Raw genomic sequence first — 21,697 nt, 5'->3', positions numbered from 1 at the left:
CATAAATACACATGCAGCATTTGGAATGATACTCTGTGATGGAATGCATCAATTCCATCAGGTGTAGTAAGGTGTTTACAGGTGAATAATATTTAGCTGAAGAAGAACATAAACTCTTAGAAAACATCTTCTAAAAATTCTTAATATTTTTAATATAGTATAATGAAAAAAAGCTGTTAAACATTTAACTTGCTTAGTTTCTTTGTAGCGAAGTAATTGTGTATTGGCATCATTTTTCAAATTACCCATTTTAAGATGAAAAGCAAAGTGCAGTCTCTTTATAAACATGAAACTGGAAGTACACAGTGAGGGCAGAGGTACATAGCATTAAGTCATTAGTCACTGAAGTCTTTCTACTTTGGCCTTTCTTCTAAATCATTATTTGTCTGTACAAAGTATTAGTTGTTTCCTTTTCCAGACATTCTTAAACAAGTTATGCTGGTGAAATTGAGTAAGTAATAAAACTTCATGTAGTAGATAACACTTTTTGGCTTTCTTTAAAAGATGTGTGTAAATCTTAATAGTTTTGTTTTCTGTGTTTCTTCTGCAAGTCCTTTTAGAAATGTGAACAGCAATGTTTATAAATCTTGCATCTTCTGTATATGAGGACAGACTTATTTTTTCTTTCCAGTACTGAGCAAAGATCCTCTTTAAAATTCTTCCTATTAAAACATTGATGTATGGCATCATCAAGAAATCATTAATTATGGATGTGTAGCTTTCAGTGTCTGTTTTATATCAGATAATTGACAGTAAGATGTTTGTCACAGGGACTAAGGAGTAACTTAAGTTCTGTAACCTAATTCTTTGGGAATGGGTTTTTCTGCTAACTTGTATTATGTCTTGATATCTTTAATGTAGCTTTATGAAGCAGAAAGTAAGCATAAAATTTTGGAGAAGGAGTTCCAGCAATACAAAGAACAGCAAAGTAGCAAACCAGAAATCCAGCTACAATCAGAAATAAATCTTCTTACCTTAGAAAAGGTATCTCGGATTTCTCTAGTTTTTAAAAACTGTCACAATGATCCATCCAGTGGTGTGGGAGATGTAGATTAATCTTGCATGACTGGTTAATTTGTCTTTTTATTTTACACTTTCCAGCAATTTCTTCGGACTTTAAATATTTAGACACAAATAAGGCCTACAGATTTTGTTACTTATCAGTGGAATGGAATCACTGCCATGAGCTGATTTCTTAGAAATCATACATGCCTACAGCAGATGATATTTTGCTTAATTAAAACCACAGATATGGCCATTTTATGCTTAGAATCATTGTGAGGTTTGTGTCAAATTGACTGAATAAGCTGAAAAAAATTGGACCAGGCTTCTTGGCACAAAATGCTCTCATGGTTATATGTCCTGTCTTCATGTTACTGTATGCTTGAGTAACTTATAATAATGCAAGCAAATGATTCAAAATATGTTTCTGTCTCTACAGACTTTTTAAACTCTCATCTTGAGTATTTTTAGACTTCCTTTTTTAAAAAAACAGTGGTTTAAGATCTTCATGGTTTAAACCCCGTTGACAGCCAAACACCACAGCTGCTTACTCACCCTCCCCAACCCCGGGGGATAGGAAGAAGAATTGGAGGGGTAAATGGAGACTTGTATGTTGAGATAAAAGCAGTTTAATAATTGAAATAAAATATAATAATAATGATAGAAAATACAATTGGGTAATACACAGTCCAGTTGCTCACCACCTGCCAACCAATGCCCAGCCCAATCCTGGAGAAGATCCCAAAACCCCAATCCCAGAAATGCAAACGTGAGCTTCTCAGCCAGCCCTCATCTATATGCTGAGCATGACGTTACATGATACAGAATATTTCATCACCCAATTTGTGTCCGGTGCTCTGGCCATGCTCCCTCCCAGCTTCTTGTACACCTGCACATGGGTAGGACATGGGAAGATGGAAATTCCTTGATTTCTTAGCAACAACTGAAAACTTCAATATATTATCAATGTTCTTCTCATACCACATCCCATAATGACTCCAAAACACAGCGCTATTCTAGCTACTAAGAAGAAAAATAAGCTCTATCCTAGCCAATACCAGGACAAATAATAAATTATTTTTGTCTGATTAAAAGAAAGTATCACTACCTCAGAGTAATTAAAAACGGTTCATTTTTCAGGTTACTGTGTTCTGTGTGCTTCATAACTGTTTTCGTTTGCCTTTTAATGCTAAATTTTCTTTGCGCAGAATGTAATGAGGTTTTTTTAGTGTGTAATATTTTTTAAAATATTTATTTAGGTAGTAAGATCAAAGATTCATACTAGATAAATAGGTTTTAAAGAATGGTTTGAACAAATGTCTGTTTCGGAGAAAAGTATGTAGCATGTATCTTCCATAGGCTGCAGGAAAAAAGAAAATCTACACACCTTTTAAAGGCAAGGTTTATCCATCAATGTTTCTGTTAAATTAGTGTTTATAATCTTACTTTGAAAAAAAAAAAAAAAAGGTGGAAGGGGTTGCTAATTTGAAAATCTTAAATTTAAAGGTTACATCAGCAGATTTAGTGCTAAAAACGAATCTTTTTCTTTTTGTGTAGATGGCTATCCAATAAAAATAAGGCTATATTTTAAACAAGAAAATGTTCATGTGCCATAATATTTATGTTATGTTACATAACAGCTTTAGAAGATGTTGTATGTTACACTACATAAACACTTTTCTTAAACCAGACCCTTTGTATATATACATCTTTCAGTGATTGTTACTGCTGTTATTGCTTCGGCTGATATGATTTTAATTGCCTTTAGGCTGAACTTGAAAGAAAGTTAGAGTCAGCTACCAAGTCAAAGCTCCACTACAAACAACAATGGACAAGGGCTTTGAAAGAACTTGCCAGGTTAAAACAGGTATGCAGGTTTCCTTTTATCATATGAGACAACTAAGTTAATGTAGTGATGGAAGCTAATTAAAATTACTGTTAACTGCTGGCAATTTTCAGTTCATTAGTGTTTGTCTTTGCAAAATTAAAAGATCTGAGCTGTGCTTTTTACAAAAATGAGAACAGCAAAACTGATTTGGGTTTGACTGTGAACTCAGGAAAGGCCAAGGCTGAGGTCTGCAAAGAAGGTTGGCATAGCTAAAAGCAGGCATGATTCAAAAAAGAAAAATTTTTATTAATCTAATTCCCAATAATGTGTAGTCAGCACTTCCAGAGAAAATATTTTGTTACTGTCGCAACGATCTTGGTCAGTTACAGTCTAACTGTTCTTTATTTTAATTGTAAAATGAATGAAGAGTAAAGATGAGAAACAAATCTTAGGTTTTAGAAGCAACGGCTTAAGATTTGCTGAATGCTATAAATGAAGTAAGCTTGCAGAAGATTTAAACTGGAAGTGAAACCTTCTCCTGCTTTTGGAAATCCTAATCTTATACTAATGTGGCGTGTTCTTCCTTACTACTGTGTTTTAACAGAGCTCGTATGTGTGTATATATATATATGTATCTAGTCATATGACTTGAAAATACTCTGTTCTAACTTGCAGGAGTAGCAGCTTCATCCTCACTGAACCCATATGCCTCTGTGTTTTTTGTCATTGGCTGTCTTTCATGAATTACAGTAAACATTAGCTAAACAGTATACTTCAGAATGGCAAGCGTTTCCATTGGCCTTGACAAACAAATTAGTAAATCATTAATCCCTGTTGCTGAACAAACCTTGACATAGACATAAAGCTTCAGAATTCAAGTTTAGTAAAATGTTATTACTGGTATGCACACCTACTTCCTGCTTAAGGAAAAGTGGTGGGTTTGGGTTTTTTAAAGATTATAGTTTCTACTTCATTCCTACTGCCTAGAGTATTGAGTTTTTGGAGAGTAAGAAGCTAAGCCCACCCTCTCCTGATTGATAATTACCTTTTTTTAATCTGTATTTCTCTTTAAAGAGAGTGAATGTGCTGCATAATCACTATTAGTAATTAAAAACTCATCTTTATATGTTGTCTCCAAATTGGACGTTTTTTGCCTAATGTTAAAAGGAGTCATGAATTCTCATCTCCAATTTTTGAAACATCTATGCTTGACAAGATGATAAAAGGAAGAATATAAATGTAATATCTCTGATTAAGATTTCTGCAGCAGTAATAAAATGTCCAGGCTATTTTTTTCTTACTGCCATATTTAAAAATTCATGTAGAATAAGAGAAGATTGCTGCTTGCCATCTTAACACTAGTGGGTTTTTATTATAAATTTCATCACCGTAGACCTGATGATCTGACTTTAGTAACATAAATAGATGATTTCAGCTGACCCTCTTGCTGAAAGTCTGAACCATAAACTAAGTTGGTGTGTACAGTGAATTATGCTACTTAAAACTTTTCTACTACAGAACAAATACTTTCAAAGTAGTTTCTTGTGGTTTTTATACTCCTGTGTTTCATCTTATGCTTAGTCTATTGATAAGGGATTTAAGTGATTTTAAAGAACCAACTAACAGTTGAAGCGGAGATGATCAAAAACCATTTACTGTGTTTTAAATATAAATTTGGAAACTGTTGCTTCAGGAATTCTAGATTTGCTTTAGCTCAGATGATTTGTGCAATTGTGCATAGTTTGACCAATTTCTTGTTTAAATTGGATTAGTACCATGTTAATTTTGCATTGCCTCTGGTGAATAGCCACAGGGCTGTAATCTATGCCAGTAATTTGTCACACCAAAGCTCTCTAGAGAACTATACAAAACATTTGTGTAGTGAGGATTAGACGCTGAAAGCCATATCTTAGATTGTTAATAAATGTTAATGACAAAACCCAGCTGGTAAGTCTTGGAAATGAGATCTAATGCTTTGTGTCCATTGCCAAAAAAATGTTTAAACAGAGATTTCCATTACTCAGAGGTGACCTAGTACAGTTAATTTGTGAATTAAAGAAGCATAATCTACAGGCTGAGCATTTAGTAAAATGCTCTTCTGATTTGTAACCATAAAAGTCAATGTTTCCTTAATTAAAAAGTTTCCTTTTACTTTGGAACTAGTTCTTAGCACACATCTGTGATGGTTTTATGTTTTGCAGAATATGATATGCAGTACGTAATTTAGAAAAGTATGGAACTGTTAATAGAAAATGCTCTAAACTTCTCCATGTCTAGGATTTTGAATGCTAAACACACTGCCAGTAGTAACAAAAAAAAGAGCGGAAGTCATGAGGACACATATACATCATGCTTACCTGTGCTTAACAAAATACAGAAGTTAGCTGAATTTAAACACAGTTTTTAGAGCTGAGTGAAAATAGACTTCACCCAGATTACTTTTCTTCTCTCTTTGTTATTCAGTGCAAGTCTGTATTAGTAGTTCATTTATTATACCGCTGTTCAGCTTTAGGAAGACAAAAATGTCAACAAGTTAGCTACATATCTGTGTACCCAGGTAGCTTTTATCATTTCCAGAGGTTTCAAAAACTGTCTTTCAGAGTTTGCTGACTGGGAGATCTCAATACTACACAAATGAGACTTCCATAGTTTTTATGTATGTGAGCATTATTTCTGAGAGCAGCCAGACCATTTACGCAAAATTGCGTACATGCTTACAGAGATCTTAGATGCTAAATCCAGTATCTGTTTGAGGGTAAGAAACTGTATCAAAACAAAAATCAAAGCTGACAAATACAGTTTTCAGCAGTTGGTTATCTCTGATATAATCGAGAAACCCAAAATTTCAAAATGTACATGCATACATTATTCAGTGTTCTGGGAGAAATATTTTTAAACTCTTCTAATGTGTTTGTGTCCTACAGAACTGTTAAAATCAGAACTGATGCATTTGTTTAAAATAGCATAGACTGTATTGGCTGGCTGACATTCACTATATCTTGTCCAGTATCTTGATTATCCACTCGGTAATTAATTTGATTAATTTATAAGTAATTTAGCCAAGGATGGGATGTAAATCTTTGGGGGTTTTTTTATGCCTTTTTAAAAAAAAAAAAAAACACCAAAAACAAACAAAAACCAAAAAAACAGTTGGGAGGTCCAAGTCTTGGTTAAAAACTGTGTCTTGAAACCATCCAGGCCCTCCTACTGACTTGTCAGCTCTGGGTTATTTTCAGAAAACTTCACTTGAGTTCCTTAGCTTCAATAGTAAGTTTTTCCCACAGACTTGCATGGTATGTGTGAGTGGGAGAGTGAATAGCGGCTGCTATTTAGCCATTGTTTAGTCTAGTGTATGTATGTTTACATCTCCCTTTTGGATTTATAGGCAGCTATGGCAAAATAAAGATTCTGCTCCCTTGATTGAAGAGCCTCTTAACTAGAGCACCTGGTGGCATATAGGGATTCTTTTATGATCTGATTATAATTGAAATTTTGAGGGTTTTTTATTACTGGTTAATCTTTATTTAATGCTGATATTCCTGTAGTACTACAGGTTTCAAAACATGATTGAAGTTCCCACCATGCAAGCTCCTAAGACTGTGTTCCATGTCTCAAGCACTACATGAGATGCAAACTAATGAAGAAAAGTAGTAAAATATTGAAGTAAATGATCTGATAACTAGTATGTGGCTTTGTTGGATTGGTTTTGTTGTATTTATGGGTATGTAAGAGGAGGATGGCAAAATAACAAAATAATAAGAGAAGGGAGTATTGGTGCTGTTTTTCACACTGGGGAGAAAAGGAAAGAAAACGAGCAAAAGGAATAGTGTGACTAGCAGTGCTGAGAAAGTAGTGGAGGAGAAGGTACCTGGGCCAACTAAAAGTATATGGCAAAAATAATTTACAGAGTAATATGCACACGATATTCTTGGTTCATCTGTGGCTGCCTTACTATGGATAGTGGCTGATGATAATTAGGTGGTAATGCGTGAGTAAAGTTTCCAAGTGTTCTGAGTTTTTAGTGGGTCTTACCTTCTATCGACAAAGTTGCCTTTAGTCTATCAGCTGATGATTCTGGAGTGTTCCCTTACCTGAATTTTAAAAATGCAAAATTCTAAAGTTTAAAATTTAAAATTCTAATAGTTCTTGCTGAGGCTTGAAACAGCCTGACTGGCTACAATAAGTATGTCAGAAAGTCTTGACTGAGAATTTTAAATTGTGACTATGTATGTATATAGGTGTGTGCACTGAGGTACACTCAAAAAATACTTTGTATTTAAATTATAACTTACTTTTTAAGTATACACAGAATAAAATGGAGATGTTACAAGCGAGTTTAGAAACGCTGGACTTTATTAGTACGATAAACGTGCAGAAATGTTTTATTGTTTTTTCATTTTGGAAGATCTTACAATAGATTCTGCTACATTTCAAGTACTACTGTGCAGTAGAGATTGGTTCCTTCTCTGTTTTTTAGAAAAAAAGTGCTTCTTGTCCAATGGATTATTAAAATGTGATGGAAAAAATGGATTTAATACCCGAATGTCTCTGATAAAGTGGCACCAGTTTCATCATTGTGATGAATAAGAAATCCTTTGTGTTCTCTCACCATAACAAAAGACAGTCTTTTTATGGTCCCTCAACATAAGAAAACTATATAAATTAATTCAAAATCAGCATGCCTCACTTATCAAACAACTGTTGTAAATTCTCTGCCCTCTTCTTGTATTGATGGATTATTAGAAAATGGGTTTCTGTTGCTTTGCTATGAATGGTGTACATAGAGCAAGATTGCTGTTGTGCACCCTACAAATTGTTATGACAGACTTTTAAAGGAGTCAAAGACTAATGTTGGGAAAGACATTTGAAAATCGGAGCACAACGTGTGTAACTTAAATTACACACAGGATCCGTCATAAAAGAATCTGCAAAATCCCTTCTCACCTGCTTTCATGTCTTTTTTTTTCCAAGCTGGGCTGTCTTAAACTGAATGGTAGGGAAATCTTGCCTCAGAAAATGTTGATTATTATATTTTTGTATTAATATTGTGCTTAAATTCATTCAGGGTCATGACATGGCATGCTACACAAATTCTTGACTTTCACTGTTACAGAACTGAAATTAATATCATCTTTTCACTCAACCCTCCCAAATGGGAAATGCTTAATATTTGTCATGCTTACATCACAATTAGTAATCAAATTAAATTTCTAGTCACATTTATCTGAAAGGAAGTCCTAATCAATATTAACTTGGAGATAAAATGTACTGATAAAAGTTTTTCTCCTCTATTGAGAAAACAATTCAGCACACTCTATATTCAAACTTACTTCCCTACAAGTCTTAGGGGTATTATCCTGAGCAACAAGCATGCTCATTAGTGACACTGATTTTTAAAAAAAATTTTTTGTAATAGACATTGTCCCAGAGAAAAACATCAAAAGGAACAGGAACTGAGAGGATTTTTCAGGAAAGCCTTGCTTTTCCTACATCTCTTCTTGGCTTTTGTGTCATTCTCTCTTTTGTCCTTTTCTTGGTTTTATTAAATACCACTAAAGATTTTTCTTAATCAAAAAAACTTAGGGTTCTGAAACTAACTAAAGGAGTGAGGGCATAAAGGAGCAAGATATTAAATGAGATCCCTTCTGATCAATAGGAAAGCATTAGGAATATTCCGTCTTCCTGGTCTGATTGAGCTTTGGACTTTGTTCTAAACCTTCATTGTATGTACTTCTGATGTATACTTTTTCTTTGAGTTTGTTTAAAATGCCTTTTTTGCTATTGGATTGCCATTGTGAGCATGTTGCTGAACAGCAGAAACCTCTGGATCATTGAACTTTTCTGCCTCCAATAGTAACATCTCAACTTGTCATGAAACTTGTAGTCCCATATGCTTCTTATGGCACACAGTTATGTCTTGCCTATGTCTTTCCACTGGCTGCAGTGACTTGGTAATATTTGCTATATGTATGTGTAGAATCCTATTCTACTTCAGTCTGAGACTGTTCTTCAAACCTGGCCCACATAAAAAAGGGTGCTTCTCTCATGGGAATGTTCTTCTGCAATGAACTCTTGATGGGTAAGAAAGGACTTATGGCCCTGTCTTCCACAAGTGCTTTTTTATGCTTCAGTCATCTATCAGCTGTAGACTCTGGCAGGGTTCCTGTTTCTGCTTTTAGTATATAACCCTTTAGCAAGTTGTTCTTCAGGCTTTCTGGCCTGTCTCACTGCAGTTCTAATGTTTAATTTGCCTGGCTGCTGTATTGTATTTAGTACAAAAATAAAGTATTTTGGGGTTACATACATGCTATAATTTCTTGTCAAGTAGTTCTCTATTGCATGGCCTGTTCACATTAACAATTAGAGTCTTTGTTTATACCAATTCCTTGTGAAATTCAGATTTTCGTATCACTTCTTGATCATCAACAGGGACTGCATAAGATGCTGGGAACTGAGATTCAGGAAACTGACTGACTAGACTCTTCCAGATATTGTTAGGTTGACTGTATAATGAATACACTCACACATATCAAACAAAATTATCTTTTTTTACCCCTATAGTAAATATAAAACTGATTATATTGCCAATCAAATATTTCGGATGAAAGCAATATCAAAATTACAAAGGTAACCTTGCACTTCACAGTATGTCTAGATCCAGGATGTTTGTGTAACCTCCTGCCTTATTTTTTAACTTCAGGAAGAAACGCCATTTTACCTCAGATCTACTGTCTCAGAGTGTAAGACTGACTGCATTGAGTTAGTGCACAAGGTCATATTGAAAATGGCTGTGAGGAAAACATGTGGAGAGAGGACTGCACTTCTCATTAAGACACTTTAATGTCACAAAGTGGTCAAACCCTAATTTTCTTACACTGTCTGTATAGAGCTTAAAAAAAAAACCCTAAATTTTTAGAATGGATTAATTGAATTAAATCTACAAAATTACCTAAGGTTTTGTGTAGGGCTAGACAAATGTAAAAGGAAACCTCACCAGAGTTTTGTTTTCAAGGCTTATTTTTAACCACAAATTGCAACTGAAGCTTTGACACTAGGCACTATGAGGCTGATGATGGAAGTTTCCTGCAGCTATTTAACATTTTTCTGTTTTTGATTTCTCAAAAAAGTTCTGATTTAAAATACCATGTAGGAAAGGAATAAATCTCAGGATCATGAACAGCTCCACAACTGTCAGTTTTATGTTTACCGGCTTAAGCTAGAGTTTGTAAAAGGGTTTGTAACATTTTTGCTGTTTTGTTAATGGGAAGATATCTGTGACTGGGATTCAGTTTATCCAGCCTGGACAGATTGGTTTACTGCAGTTTTGATAGTGACTGGTCTTGCTGCATTATAGAGATCAACAACTAAGACATTCTGTTTAATTTCTTCATTTCTAATACTGCTGGAGTCTTAATTGTCATGACTTCATCCCTAAAGTTATGCTTGTCACTCTAATTAGCACTTTTACATGTAATCACATAGTGAACTGAGTTGTGTCTTACCCCTTCCCATATTAGCGTGAACAAGAAAATGCAATGGCTCACCTTAAAAAGCAACAACAAGAATTGGAGCACATGAGGTTGCGCTATTTGGCAGCAGAAGAAAAAGAGCTGGGGAAAACAGAGCGACAAGAACTGGAGGATATCAGAAATGAACTTAACAGGTATTTCTAAGATTAGGGTTGGGGTTTTTTTTTTCCCCTCATCCCCTCTCTTTTCTTGCCATTTGCCTCAAAATAGGAGAAGATTCAGTTAAACCAACATTATAATTGGTTGTCAGTGAAGTGAAAGAACACAGTTTAGTGTCCCTTAGGTAAAGATTGCACATTTATAAAATTCAACAGTACTGCATCATAGAAAATCTTATGTTTAAGGCCACTGTTTTTTGTGTTATGGTCATAGTTGTACAACACCAGGCTTTTTTCTATATTAAACCTTCAGTTCTAAGGATAGCTACTGCATTAAGGAAAGAGGCATGTACTGTTAATATTTTGAACACATTAAAATTTTAAATCTACCTAATGTTGTCCTTCAAAAACTGTCTGTAGTAATTCTCTGTTGAACCCTTTTAATTTGAGTACTGTTTGCATTATCAAAATAGGAGCCTTGGTAGCAAGTATTATAGTTACATACGCATATAGAAAAGTTACTGTTAAAATTTGAGTATTATATAAACATTTATTTTACTTATAGTTGTTTTTCCCTAGAGAGAGAATAATGTGTTACCTCTTACAGATTTCTGTATTTTACCAAGTACTTCAGTAGATAAACAACCTAAAGACTTAGTATGAAAATAATCAGAACAGTTTTTAATACGGCTGGTCTTCTGATTCTTTCCATTTTATCAACATCAGGCTAAAGCAACAAGAAGAGAGAAAGCAATTGCGGGATGTTAGAGATAATTCTGCTGGTAGAGTGGATAGTCTTCATTCTAGAAAATTAAATGAGAACATGGATAATTATCTCTCTCGTCTGATAGAAGAGAGGGATACCCTGCTGAGAACAGGAGTATATAATCATGAAGACCATATTGTAAGTGAACTCGATCGTCAAATCAAAGAAGCTATTGCAGAAAGGAACATTGCTAAATAAAAGCACAGAAAAAGTTAAGACTCAAAATTTGAACAGACTGAATGATTTTTATAAACCTGTACTACTTTGCAAAATATATAAGGTCATGCTTAATTTTGCACAGTATCGTTAGCTCTTTTCAAAGTCAGTGTAAATATTTGCAACATGTGAAGTGAAGCACATTTGTAAGTTTTACAGGGGTGATGGCTGTTTTTAAATGTTTTCATACTCGTGTATATATATGTAAATATATTTATCTTGTGTACTTCCTTCTGAAATGTTTTCCACTTCTTTTTGCATCACTCTGGCTAGGTTTATTTGTAATATTTTTCATACTCATTCTAAGATTTTTGGTCAATATCATCATAATTTCTTTCAATTTTTAAAAAGATCTCTTCAGCTATACTAGGGAAAACATCACATGTTTTCCCTGACATAACTTAATTCTGAACCAAATTGCAGCACCAACCAAATGTCCTTTTTTGCTAAATCACAAGGTGATCAATTTTTGCTTCTCCAACTGTAGCAAACATAACTAAATTCTGTAGTAAATAAGAGGCAAGGTTTTGAGCGTGGAGAGGAAAAACTCTCAAACCTTGTGAAACTGAAACAATTAAGTAACTAGCCTGATTGTGCAGGATGAGAATCCGTTTGTTACCTTAGCAGTTTTGCACATAGGTTTGTAAGGGTGAACGCAAGAGGGTAAAGACCTGATTCAGAAAGATAAATGCATTCTTACATCCATCCCTGATGAGGAAAGATACTTGAAGCACCAATTCAGTGACTTTATACACTTTATGTATACGCATGCATAAAACAAGAGCTTTTCTAAGTAAAGATGTTTGCATTGATCAAGACCTGTTTGCAGTTACTTAATATATATTTTGAAGCATGTTATCTCATTGCCACTTAAACTGTATGTAAGGTTTTGTTTGATTGTGGAAGTATGAACAGGGTCTAGTCTCAAGGTGTTAAATACCAGAAGAGAAATCCACAATAAATGTTAGTGTGTGCATAATCACAGGTGATAAAGTGTTGGTTTACAGCCTTCATTCTGTTTCAGTAATTTTAAATTCATTTGTGTGGATCTAGCTAATAACATTAACTTACCACACTGTCCTTTCAGTAGGCATTTTTGTCTTTGCTGTAGGCACAAGTGTTTCTCTGAATGTCAAGTACTGAAAACATCTTAGGATTTGTTACTTTTAGAATGAACAAAGATACCAATGCAAATATTCCTTTTTTTTTTACACAAATTCAGTGAACTTCCATGCATGTGGCTGTATACATGTGACCTTCTTGTTTTGTATGGCATTAATTAGAAAATGGTTTTTTTCTATATGTATCTAGGTGCATTGTTTTTCCTCCTCCCTTCCATGGCATATATCCTGTTAAGTAAACTATTTCTTTAGGCTCCTTAGAGAAGTTTTAAACAAGCTATTTAAATAGAGAGATCATATTCTGTGAGGAATTATCACTTAATCAATACCAGACTTTGTAAGAAATGGTTTTGTAATACTTTGCACACTCTACTGTATTTTCCAAATTAGTGTGTTTAAAGAGACCCCTCTCCACCTTCATAAATCCAATACAAATCCATGAAAAGCAATTTTACAATTTTTTTACATCATGGTGTTCTCATGTCACTAATGAATGATTGTATGCAATTGTTGTAAATGAATCAGGGAGCCTCTATTTTGACAGGAAGACTTGCTCATGTCATTTTTCTTCAAATGCTTGCTCACTTGCTGGAAGTGTAGTTTCTTCTTCAAACGCTGGAGGGTGCTTTAGACTTAAAGATCACAAAGATTGTGTTGACTAAAGTTGTAACTGGTGATTTTTTTGATATTCTATTCTAATTTTGGTATTCTATGACTTTTCAGGTCTGTTATTTTATTAAATAAAATTCAAATTTCAAGTAACTATTAAGGATTTTTTGTTTAAATACATAGTCGAAAAAATAAGCACATATTTGTTTACAATTTCCAGTAATATGTCAGTCTTTAGTGCTTGAATAAAACAGAGAAGTTCACTTTCAAAGTTGATTTCCCTTTTTAACTTCTAATTGAGTCTCTTCTGTGGCATGTAAAGAAAACAGCAGTCGTGTCGCTGTGGGGTTTAAAAGGAAGCTACTCGGGTGAGTTTTCTTTCCAGTAAATCAAAGAATTGAATATTTATAAGCCCGATTATTTAAGCTATTTGGGTCCATTTTGTCATTTGAAAGATCACTACTTAAAAGGTGAGAAGCATGAATTTTGTGATTATTAAAAAACTTATTTAGTGTTTTTCTGTTACATAATCATTACTCTTAGGGTTCGTTGTTTGTACTAGAATGAGAACATGAATGATACTTTAATGTTTCAGTTTCCTTTTTCTTCCAGCACAATTTGTCCGTGCTTCCATCTGAAGTACTCTAGAAACAAAATCTATAATTATAATAGATATCTATAGCAGAGATTAGCTCAATATTACTCTTTTTTAAATAATATTTTTATGTTGGATTCCGTTTACCTTTTTGTTACCTCAAAACAATTTTAAAGGTTATAGCTATTCAGTAGAAAGACCAAATACCATTTTTTAATAAAAAATATCTTGACATTTTTATCTTAATCTCTCTTCATAGTAAAAGAAATGCCATTTGAAACAGATGTATGAGACAAGGACCTTATCTTAATTTACCCAGCATAAAAAGACTGTTGGAAACAGTCCTGGTTCTGTACACTTTAGAAAAGGGGGTGGGAAGAGGAGAAACAGCTAGGCCCTCCCTCACATTCTGGCAAACTCCTGCTATTGATTTTAGTGCACCCAGATTTCACTAGGGATGTTCATGGAATTATTTCAAAACAAGTACTCTTACCAATACATTTCTGTGAACCCTAATGTCCATAAAAAATAGTAAATGGAAGGGGAAGGCCTGTTCTATGTCAGTTCTGTGCCAAATCAGTTCCAGCTTTCATCTGCCTTACGATTCAGGCCCAGAACTTGCAGTTGGCTTTGGACAAGGAAACTTCAATTATATCCTGTATCTGTCCAATCCAGTCTAAATGCCCATCTAAAAATGAGGGCATTTAGAAACACTAGAGTTCTTTTCTGATAATCTTTAGATAGAGGATTCCCTCCTGTCTCTATATGTGCTTATTATTTTTACAGTGACGGGGACTTGCTATTACTGAACCAAAGAGTTGCCTCAGATTAATTAGTACAGGTTTAAAAGTAAGGCAGCAAATCTGGGTGTAATTTATTTATACACCTTGATATGAAGCATTAGCTAAGATTTTGAGAACTGTTATGTAAAAAGGGACCTTTTTTACCTTCTAATTGTTAGACTGTTTATCAGAAAAATTGTCTCTAAATTCTTATTTACTTAAGCAGCAGAATGCATTATGAAAAAATAAGACAATTATTTTTAAAAATAAGATGGCACTGTTTTGCTTTGAAGCTGGATTATTTAAATACATAGTTACATTATTGATCTTTCCAGTATATTGTTTTTTGGGGTGAAGCTATAACCACTGTTTCTATAATGTTTTAGCAGTTATCCAACACATTTAACACTAATACACACCCAAAACTGCTGTTACAGAAAAGAAACAATGTTATGTCTGGCCCTGAGCTTTCAAGTATTCGATCCATAGTTCTCCTTCACTGTGGTTTAAATGCTTCTCCCTTCCATTCACCAAGATAAACCTTAATGCACAACTAAAGACGGAAGTCCTTTATCATATCTTTTAAGTGCTACTGAAGTATTTATACCAGTTATTACATATTTACACAATTATTTATTTTGCTACTACTGTGCCTAAATGATCGTGACCTGTGTCAAGGCTTGGATAGGAAGCACTAGCCCTGCTGTTGTTAAAGACAGAACTGTAGAAAGGTGGCTGCCTACTTAGATCTCATTTCATTTGTTTCTCCAGGGGGTTATATTAGTGGTGTTTTCATTAGAAATGTTTTTACAGATGTCGGCTATCCAGATATGAAGTCTCTGTGGTGGAGAAGCAGTCAGGAGTTTGGCATTCAGAACAGAAAGGAAAAAAAAGTCAACTTTGAGAGACTATAGAAAAATAATTTACTGACTTTCTGATGTATAATTGTACAGTAACCCCATGGCAACTTTAATGCAGAGTAATTGAATTCTTGCAAGTACAGTTATTTTCTATTCTTAACTTGAAGAAACGCTACAGCCTGTCTTTCCCCATCACTGAGGACTAAAATAGTCTCCATTAATAATGCTTCTGGAAAAGTGACACGCACTACTTTGTAGTCCAGTACTCTTTTTATTCCAAGTGAAATACTTGTAGCAGTTTGACAGCATTTTAAACAATTTACATTTTACTACAAAAAGTTTTGTTCTAACAATATACATAGAGAGTAGATGATTATGGAAGTGTAGTGTTACTGAATGTTTGACCAGAGAGTTTTGATGCAGTTACTGAGACATAACCGCATTGACAAAATAATATGGCATCAAAATTTAGAGTGGGTTTACTGGGGCAGATAGAGTGTAGTAGAACAGTTCACAGCCTAATACTGTTTCAACAGTTACAGTACACTCACTGCTTGTAGCTTTAACTGTACTATGAAAAAAAAAATGTAAAAAGTGTTGGAGGACTATGATTTACTATGACTATTGTAAGTTTTGTTTACAAGTACAAATGTAAATAGGGCAGCAAAATCATTGGGTTTTGAGTTGATCAGGCAATCAAGCTAATGTTTTGTAGAATTTAGGTTTAACTGGTAATGGTAAGTCTTCAACATTTTTGTATTTGCTTAATAGCTTGGCATAAGTGAGGGGTTTTTTTGTTTTTCACTTCTGGATGTACAGAAAATAATTTTATTGATCTCACGTTAAGAAGTGTTGGTTATACAGGACACCAGACCATTTGCGTGTTTGCCTGAGAAGGCTATTTTTGGCGACAAGATTAATATTGTAAACAATAGGTCATCTAGATCAGGGCTGAAAGGCACTGTAAGCTGCTATTTGCTTTATAATCAGACACGAACACATGAAGGTTGAGTCCCATTCATACCAGGCATGAAGTTGATATGATACTTCTCATCCAAATAAATAAGACAGCTTAATAGTTTGTTCTTATAGCCAGCACTTTAAGCCAATACTGTGGGTATGTTTTCATGAATATCAATGCATATTTAGTATAAACCACAGAACCTACCTGCTTCTTCAGAAACCACTCAGGCAATGTAGAAGATATGTTGTTTGGACTATATAACACTTTTGATGCTTGCATATCAATAATGTTTTTTTACTACAGTTTTCCTGAATGTGGAGCCATGTGATGTTTTAAATACTCTAGCTTATTGATTTTTCCTGACTTTTCAGATAATAATCCAATTATTGCAGTGAAGAAATGGGGTTAACTCAAAATAAATGAAAAAAATAAGCAGCATGTCAAAAAGCAGGACTACACCACTACCACAAGGAAATGGCAGGTATATCTCCATGAGAGGGCACTGCTATTTGTGGAAGATCTTGCACGCCACAGCAACATGCTTATGTGCCTCTACAGTGAGTTTTACCTGTCCGATCCTACATCATCTGCAGAATAGATGGATTTTTTTTTTTTACTCCATGACTGTATCTTCTCATTGCATATATACAGCAAATCATTAAAATGGTCTTAAAGTTTTACCTGAGAATAAACATTTTCATGCTACTGATTCCTATTTCATTAACATACATCGTCATCAATCAGGTGACTTGTAATAGCCTAAGTAGAAATAGGTAGGCTTAGAAGGCATTATCTCTCTAATGCTGTGTAAGGGAAAAGGATTTCTTTGCCATCCGTACTAAAAGCTTGTGTTGCAGTACTTGGTGCAACATGGCAAAATCTCTCCTGAATCACTCATGAAGGGGCTCCTACTGGTAGGCTGAGTGTTGGGCACAAAGTCTGTGGCTTTTCTGCCCATCTTGGTTATCGGGGTGTTGAGTGATCTTGAACAGGACTCTGGGCCTCCACTTCCTATCAGCAAAATGAGAATAATGTAGGAAACACTTTCTGTGTAAGTGGTTCACAAACTGCTTCAAACTCGAGACTATCTGTGCTGGACACGGTTGTCTTAATGCCCTAAAAGGGGTAGTTACTAGCTTCTACTGGGATACTTCTGCAGCAAATGAGTACAAGCTATTTGCTCTTTTTTAGTAGATAAATCAGTATCTTATTTCACTCTTCTGGCTAGTTACAAATTCATCCAAAAGCTTTAGAAAAAAGCAAAAATACTTCAATCATTGTGAATAACTAATTTCTAGGGAAATAAAGGGAGTCCAAGGCTGCAACCTTCAAAGAAAGGCTAAGTTAATCTTCTTGTTAAGAGATGAATTACATAAAATGACTTGGCAAAGGCAGAAAAAAGGCAAAATATGGAAGTTTTAGGCCTGCCCCAAGCAAGGCTGTATGTGGCATGAGGCAGTACTGTTTACTTTTGTCTCTTCTTGATAAGATGAAGGTGATTCCTCATTATACTGATACTTTGATGAATAGCTAGTTAATGCCTGGTTGTTACAGCTGTTTGGAAAAGAAAAGGTCAAGCATTGTTTGCCATATCGCATATATTGAGCAAATAAGTAATTGCAAGGTTTTTAGTGAAAACTTTTATGGGAAAATCATTTTGTTACTTATTAGTATTGAAATACTAATAAAAGCAAATCCCTATTATCCTAATAAACGTGTTAGGAAATTAGTCTCAAAGAAACTGTTGGAAATTATTCTCAAAGGTGGGGGGAGGCCAACTCAGTGAAGTAACTCTCAAATGCTGTGAAACCAATTGGCTGCTGCTGAGCAGGGTGCCCACACCCCCATGCCAAACATGGCTGTGCCCACGACATGGTCACAAATTCTTCACCCAAGTCTCAAGATCAGCACAAAAACTCAGTGGCTGCCAGGCCACAGAGAGCAGCAGGAGAGGAAGGAGGAGGAAGCAGCAGCTTTGCTCTACTGCACTTGCTATCACAGGGAAAAGACACCACTGCTGCTGCCCACAAATCCTAAACCTAAACTTCTTCCTGTGTAGCAACAAATTCCCATTTTTTTACTAGAGAGAATTCTTTCCCCACTTCCCTCACCTTTTTTCTTTTCCTTTTCTTTTTATCACATGTACACATGATGAAGAGAATAGCAGATTTCACCAATAAACCAATAAATTGGGGTGATTTGTTTACAATGAATAACAAAAAAATATTTGGTAATTAAATATGCAGGGAAATTGCATGTTGCTTTACATACTTTATACTGAAAGCAATCTTGATCACATAATTCTTTTAAAAAAGGCAGCATCTACAGAAAATAAGCTTAGGGTTTTTTTTAAGATAGTTTTTATGCATACTCAAGCAGTCTTTCACAAAGAGCTGTGAGTTTTTTTGAGTTTTCTGCCTTTCCTTTCATGCTCATTGAATAAGCCATTCACAACATCTGCACCATTACTCCTGGAAATATCCCACCACTATAAAAGGAGGAAAGTATCTTAGCTAAAATAAATGCTTGTAGAATATATATATATATATATATATATATATATATAAAAAGACTACCTCTGTCTTTATTTTATTTGCTGCTTATTTTACCACTCAAGTTTCAGATAAAAATGCATTTCATGCTTTATGGAATGCAATCTGTTACAGAGCACAGACAACATACCAACTTGTGTACCACAAAATAACAAGCTTGTATGAGTACAGGCAGGGCTGCTGTTTATACTGCCAAATTCAAACTTTTAGTTAGATAATTTTTGGCAATGAAAGCGCCTAGTCTGTTACTTCTACACCAGTTAATCCTGACTTAATAAAAAATGAAAGTCCATTTAGGGCCTCTGAAATCTTAGCTTAACTTTTATACTGTGGTAAGAGATGATTTAGGGTATGTCACATTAAAGACTATAATTCTTAAAATCTTTCTTCTGTGTCAAGCATTAGGTCTCTGAATGCTGTGTTTTTACACAAAAAATTAAGAATGAGTGCTGAGTTGAACTACAAAGCAACTTTCAGTGGGCTTAGCTCAAAATTTGTTCTATTTAAGCTCCCAAAAGAAGAGAAAACAGGCATTTAGTGTTGTCTGCTTTTTTAATAAAGGAACAAGGGCTATGATGAAGAATAGCAGTATGAAGTAAACAGACTACCCCGATGTGGTTTGAACGTATATATATGTATTGAAATATACTGATGAAAGAAGGAACATGGTAAACAGAATCCACATGGGTTTTCTTAAGGCAGAGAGACTTGCTTTATCTTACAGCACTTTCTTAATTTTCTTTTATAGCACAGAGCAGTGTTTCAGTGGCTTGGCATCCAGATTGTGTAATGTCATTTTAGTAAGAAGAAACAAAATTGTCTTTGGGGACATGACAGGCAATGTGTAGTCTGGTTCACAATGTCTTCCATTTCTGATTCTCTTATCCTTATGAAATAAAAACCAACCAAACAAAATCCCACCATCATTTGAAGGTTTCCTTATGGAGATTTCTGAAGTCTTGCATTTATTCATCTAAGTCTCATAAATACATATTTTAAAATACCACAACCTCAACTCCCTTTTCTAGCTCCATTTTTGTTATCACAGTATCTATTTTAATGGCTATTAAGCTACAAGGTCCGTACCTTATCTTTGTCAGTTAATGTATCTAATTCCACCATCCCAGAGGGAATAAACCTGAAGTTAAAGCCTGCAATATATTAAAGAATCAAGAACGCTTATGCAGAACAAACAGAGGATTTAGCTTGGATAAACAGCAGAGAGCTCAGTGTCTTTTATGTCCAGAGCTCAGGACTGGAAGAAGAAAATGACTATAAATCATCCCTGTGAAACAACATAACATAAATGTTGTATGTTTATTTAAAACTTTATACAATCATTTATCTGGGCTATAGCTCAGTTTCAAAAAGTACTCTGCTGTAATGAGGTACTGAGACTAGCAGTGATCAAGAGTAAAATGATATATAGTCTTCAACCAGAATTTGCTTATGGGAAGAATGGAAAGCACTTAAGCAGACACCAAGTATCTATATCTAGTAGATCAAAAACTTTGATAAATTTTTTCCTGTTTCTCTTCAAAATATCACATTTCTTGTAATGTGACATTGTTTTCAGAGCTAAGCAGCCAGCAATTTATGCCTTAATTTTCACACTTGAATAAAGGCTGATTTGTTGTCAATGTCCGAGGTATGACATGTTGCTCCACTAGACTTAAATTAAAAAAACAGGCTAAATCTTTGTCTCGTCTTGCATTCCAGGGGGAAGCACTCTTTAAAATATGCTGCTGTTTTTTCTCACTTATATCAAGCACTCCTGTGAATTCATAGCTAGTAATTGCTGATTTTTTTACACAGGGAAGTTGAAGAGCCACTGATGATATATTTGCTGCCTAAGGAGAAAAGCAAAAAATGTAATGCAACTTTTACTGGAGAAGGAGTATTTTTCCCCAAGTACTTTGAAACCTGGAGTGTCCAGAGGGGAACCTGAAGTCTCCCAGAAGATGCCAGCATTTGGCCCCAGGGGTGCCCAAGCACCCATCAGGTGCAGAAACAGGGTTTAGCCAGGACGTCTCAACTGCAAAAGTGCCCAGCCAGGACTGATTCATCTTTCACTGTGTGTGGGCATGCTCTTGAACACAGCAATTCCCACCACAGTATTTTTTACCAAGTGTTTCCATGTCATTCAGGCAGATCTTCCTCTGTGGAAACACATGCTGTAACACAGGAGATCCCCCCCCAACACTTGGGAAAGTGTCTTTGCCAGTGGCAGCTTCTGATGTGGCTGCAGGCAGTGTCCTTCTCCCCAGCAGCTGCATGCAAGGAATTTCAGTGTTGCCTGACAAATCTCTCGTCATTTTGACAGTGTATTTAGGTCCCAAGCTCTCTAATTTTTTATGACTTCCAGAGCTGATCTGGTGGCAACTTAAAGCCTAAGCTTCTCTGTGTTACCAAAAGCAGTATTATTTCACTTTGCAGGACTGCATGTGGTGGTTCATGAATTAACCATTTAAAAAATAGTAAATCCATCTGCACCATTTGCACCTTGATATTTTTTTTAAATTTTATTTTGTGGCACATGAAGACAAGGGCCTATAGAGATAGGGATGACTGAAGCACTGTATCTGCTGAGAAGAACATCAGAGATGAAACCTTCTTCCCTCTCTTTCTGTTTCCTCTCTGCAGTTGACAGCGCCCTGTAAAACAGTACTGTAAAGAGCACAGGCTCATAAATACTTCTATGCCTATGCAGCTCCGGATGTTTTCAAGCAAATATATTTATTATGTCAATAACAATAAAAAAAAGATGACTTACTC

The 21,697-nt window shown here is 34.9% G+C and overlaps 1 protein-coding gene across 4 annotated transcripts in view; it reads left to right on the top strand.

Moving 5' to 3' along the window:
• The window catches only part of CEP120 (centrosomal protein 120), a 47,849-nt gene extending 27,038 nt beyond the window's left edge, over positions 1–20,811 (top strand). For 2 of the 4 annotated variants that reach the window (XM_074855248.1, XM_074855247.1), the window contains 4 exons: positions 862–984; positions 2,771–2,869; positions 10,348–10,493; positions 11,184–13,322. In XM_074855248.1, coding sequence (XP_074711349.1) covers positions 862–984; positions 2,771–2,869; positions 10,348–10,493; positions 11,184–11,421 — 606 coding nt within the window. In that variant the 3' untranslated portion in view covers positions 11,422–13,322. Of the gene's footprint in view, positions 1–861; positions 985–2,770; positions 2,870–3,505; positions 7,163–10,347; positions 10,494–11,183; positions 13,323–20,737 lie in introns of those variants that run through there. The other 2 variants (XM_074855249.1, XM_074855250.1) reach the window with 2 other exon arrangements.
• Positions 20,812–21,697: the final 886 nt, after the last annotated feature.

This window comes from Strix uralensis, chromosome Z (genome assembly GCF_047716275.1).
Source record: "Strix uralensis isolate ZFMK-TIS-50842 chromosome Z, bStrUra1, whole genome shotgun sequence".
NCBI classification, from domain to species: domain Eukaryota; kingdom Metazoa; phylum Chordata; class Aves; order Strigiformes; family Strigidae; genus Strix; species Strix uralensis.
This window is presented reverse-complemented; position numbering and strand designations above follow the sequence as displayed.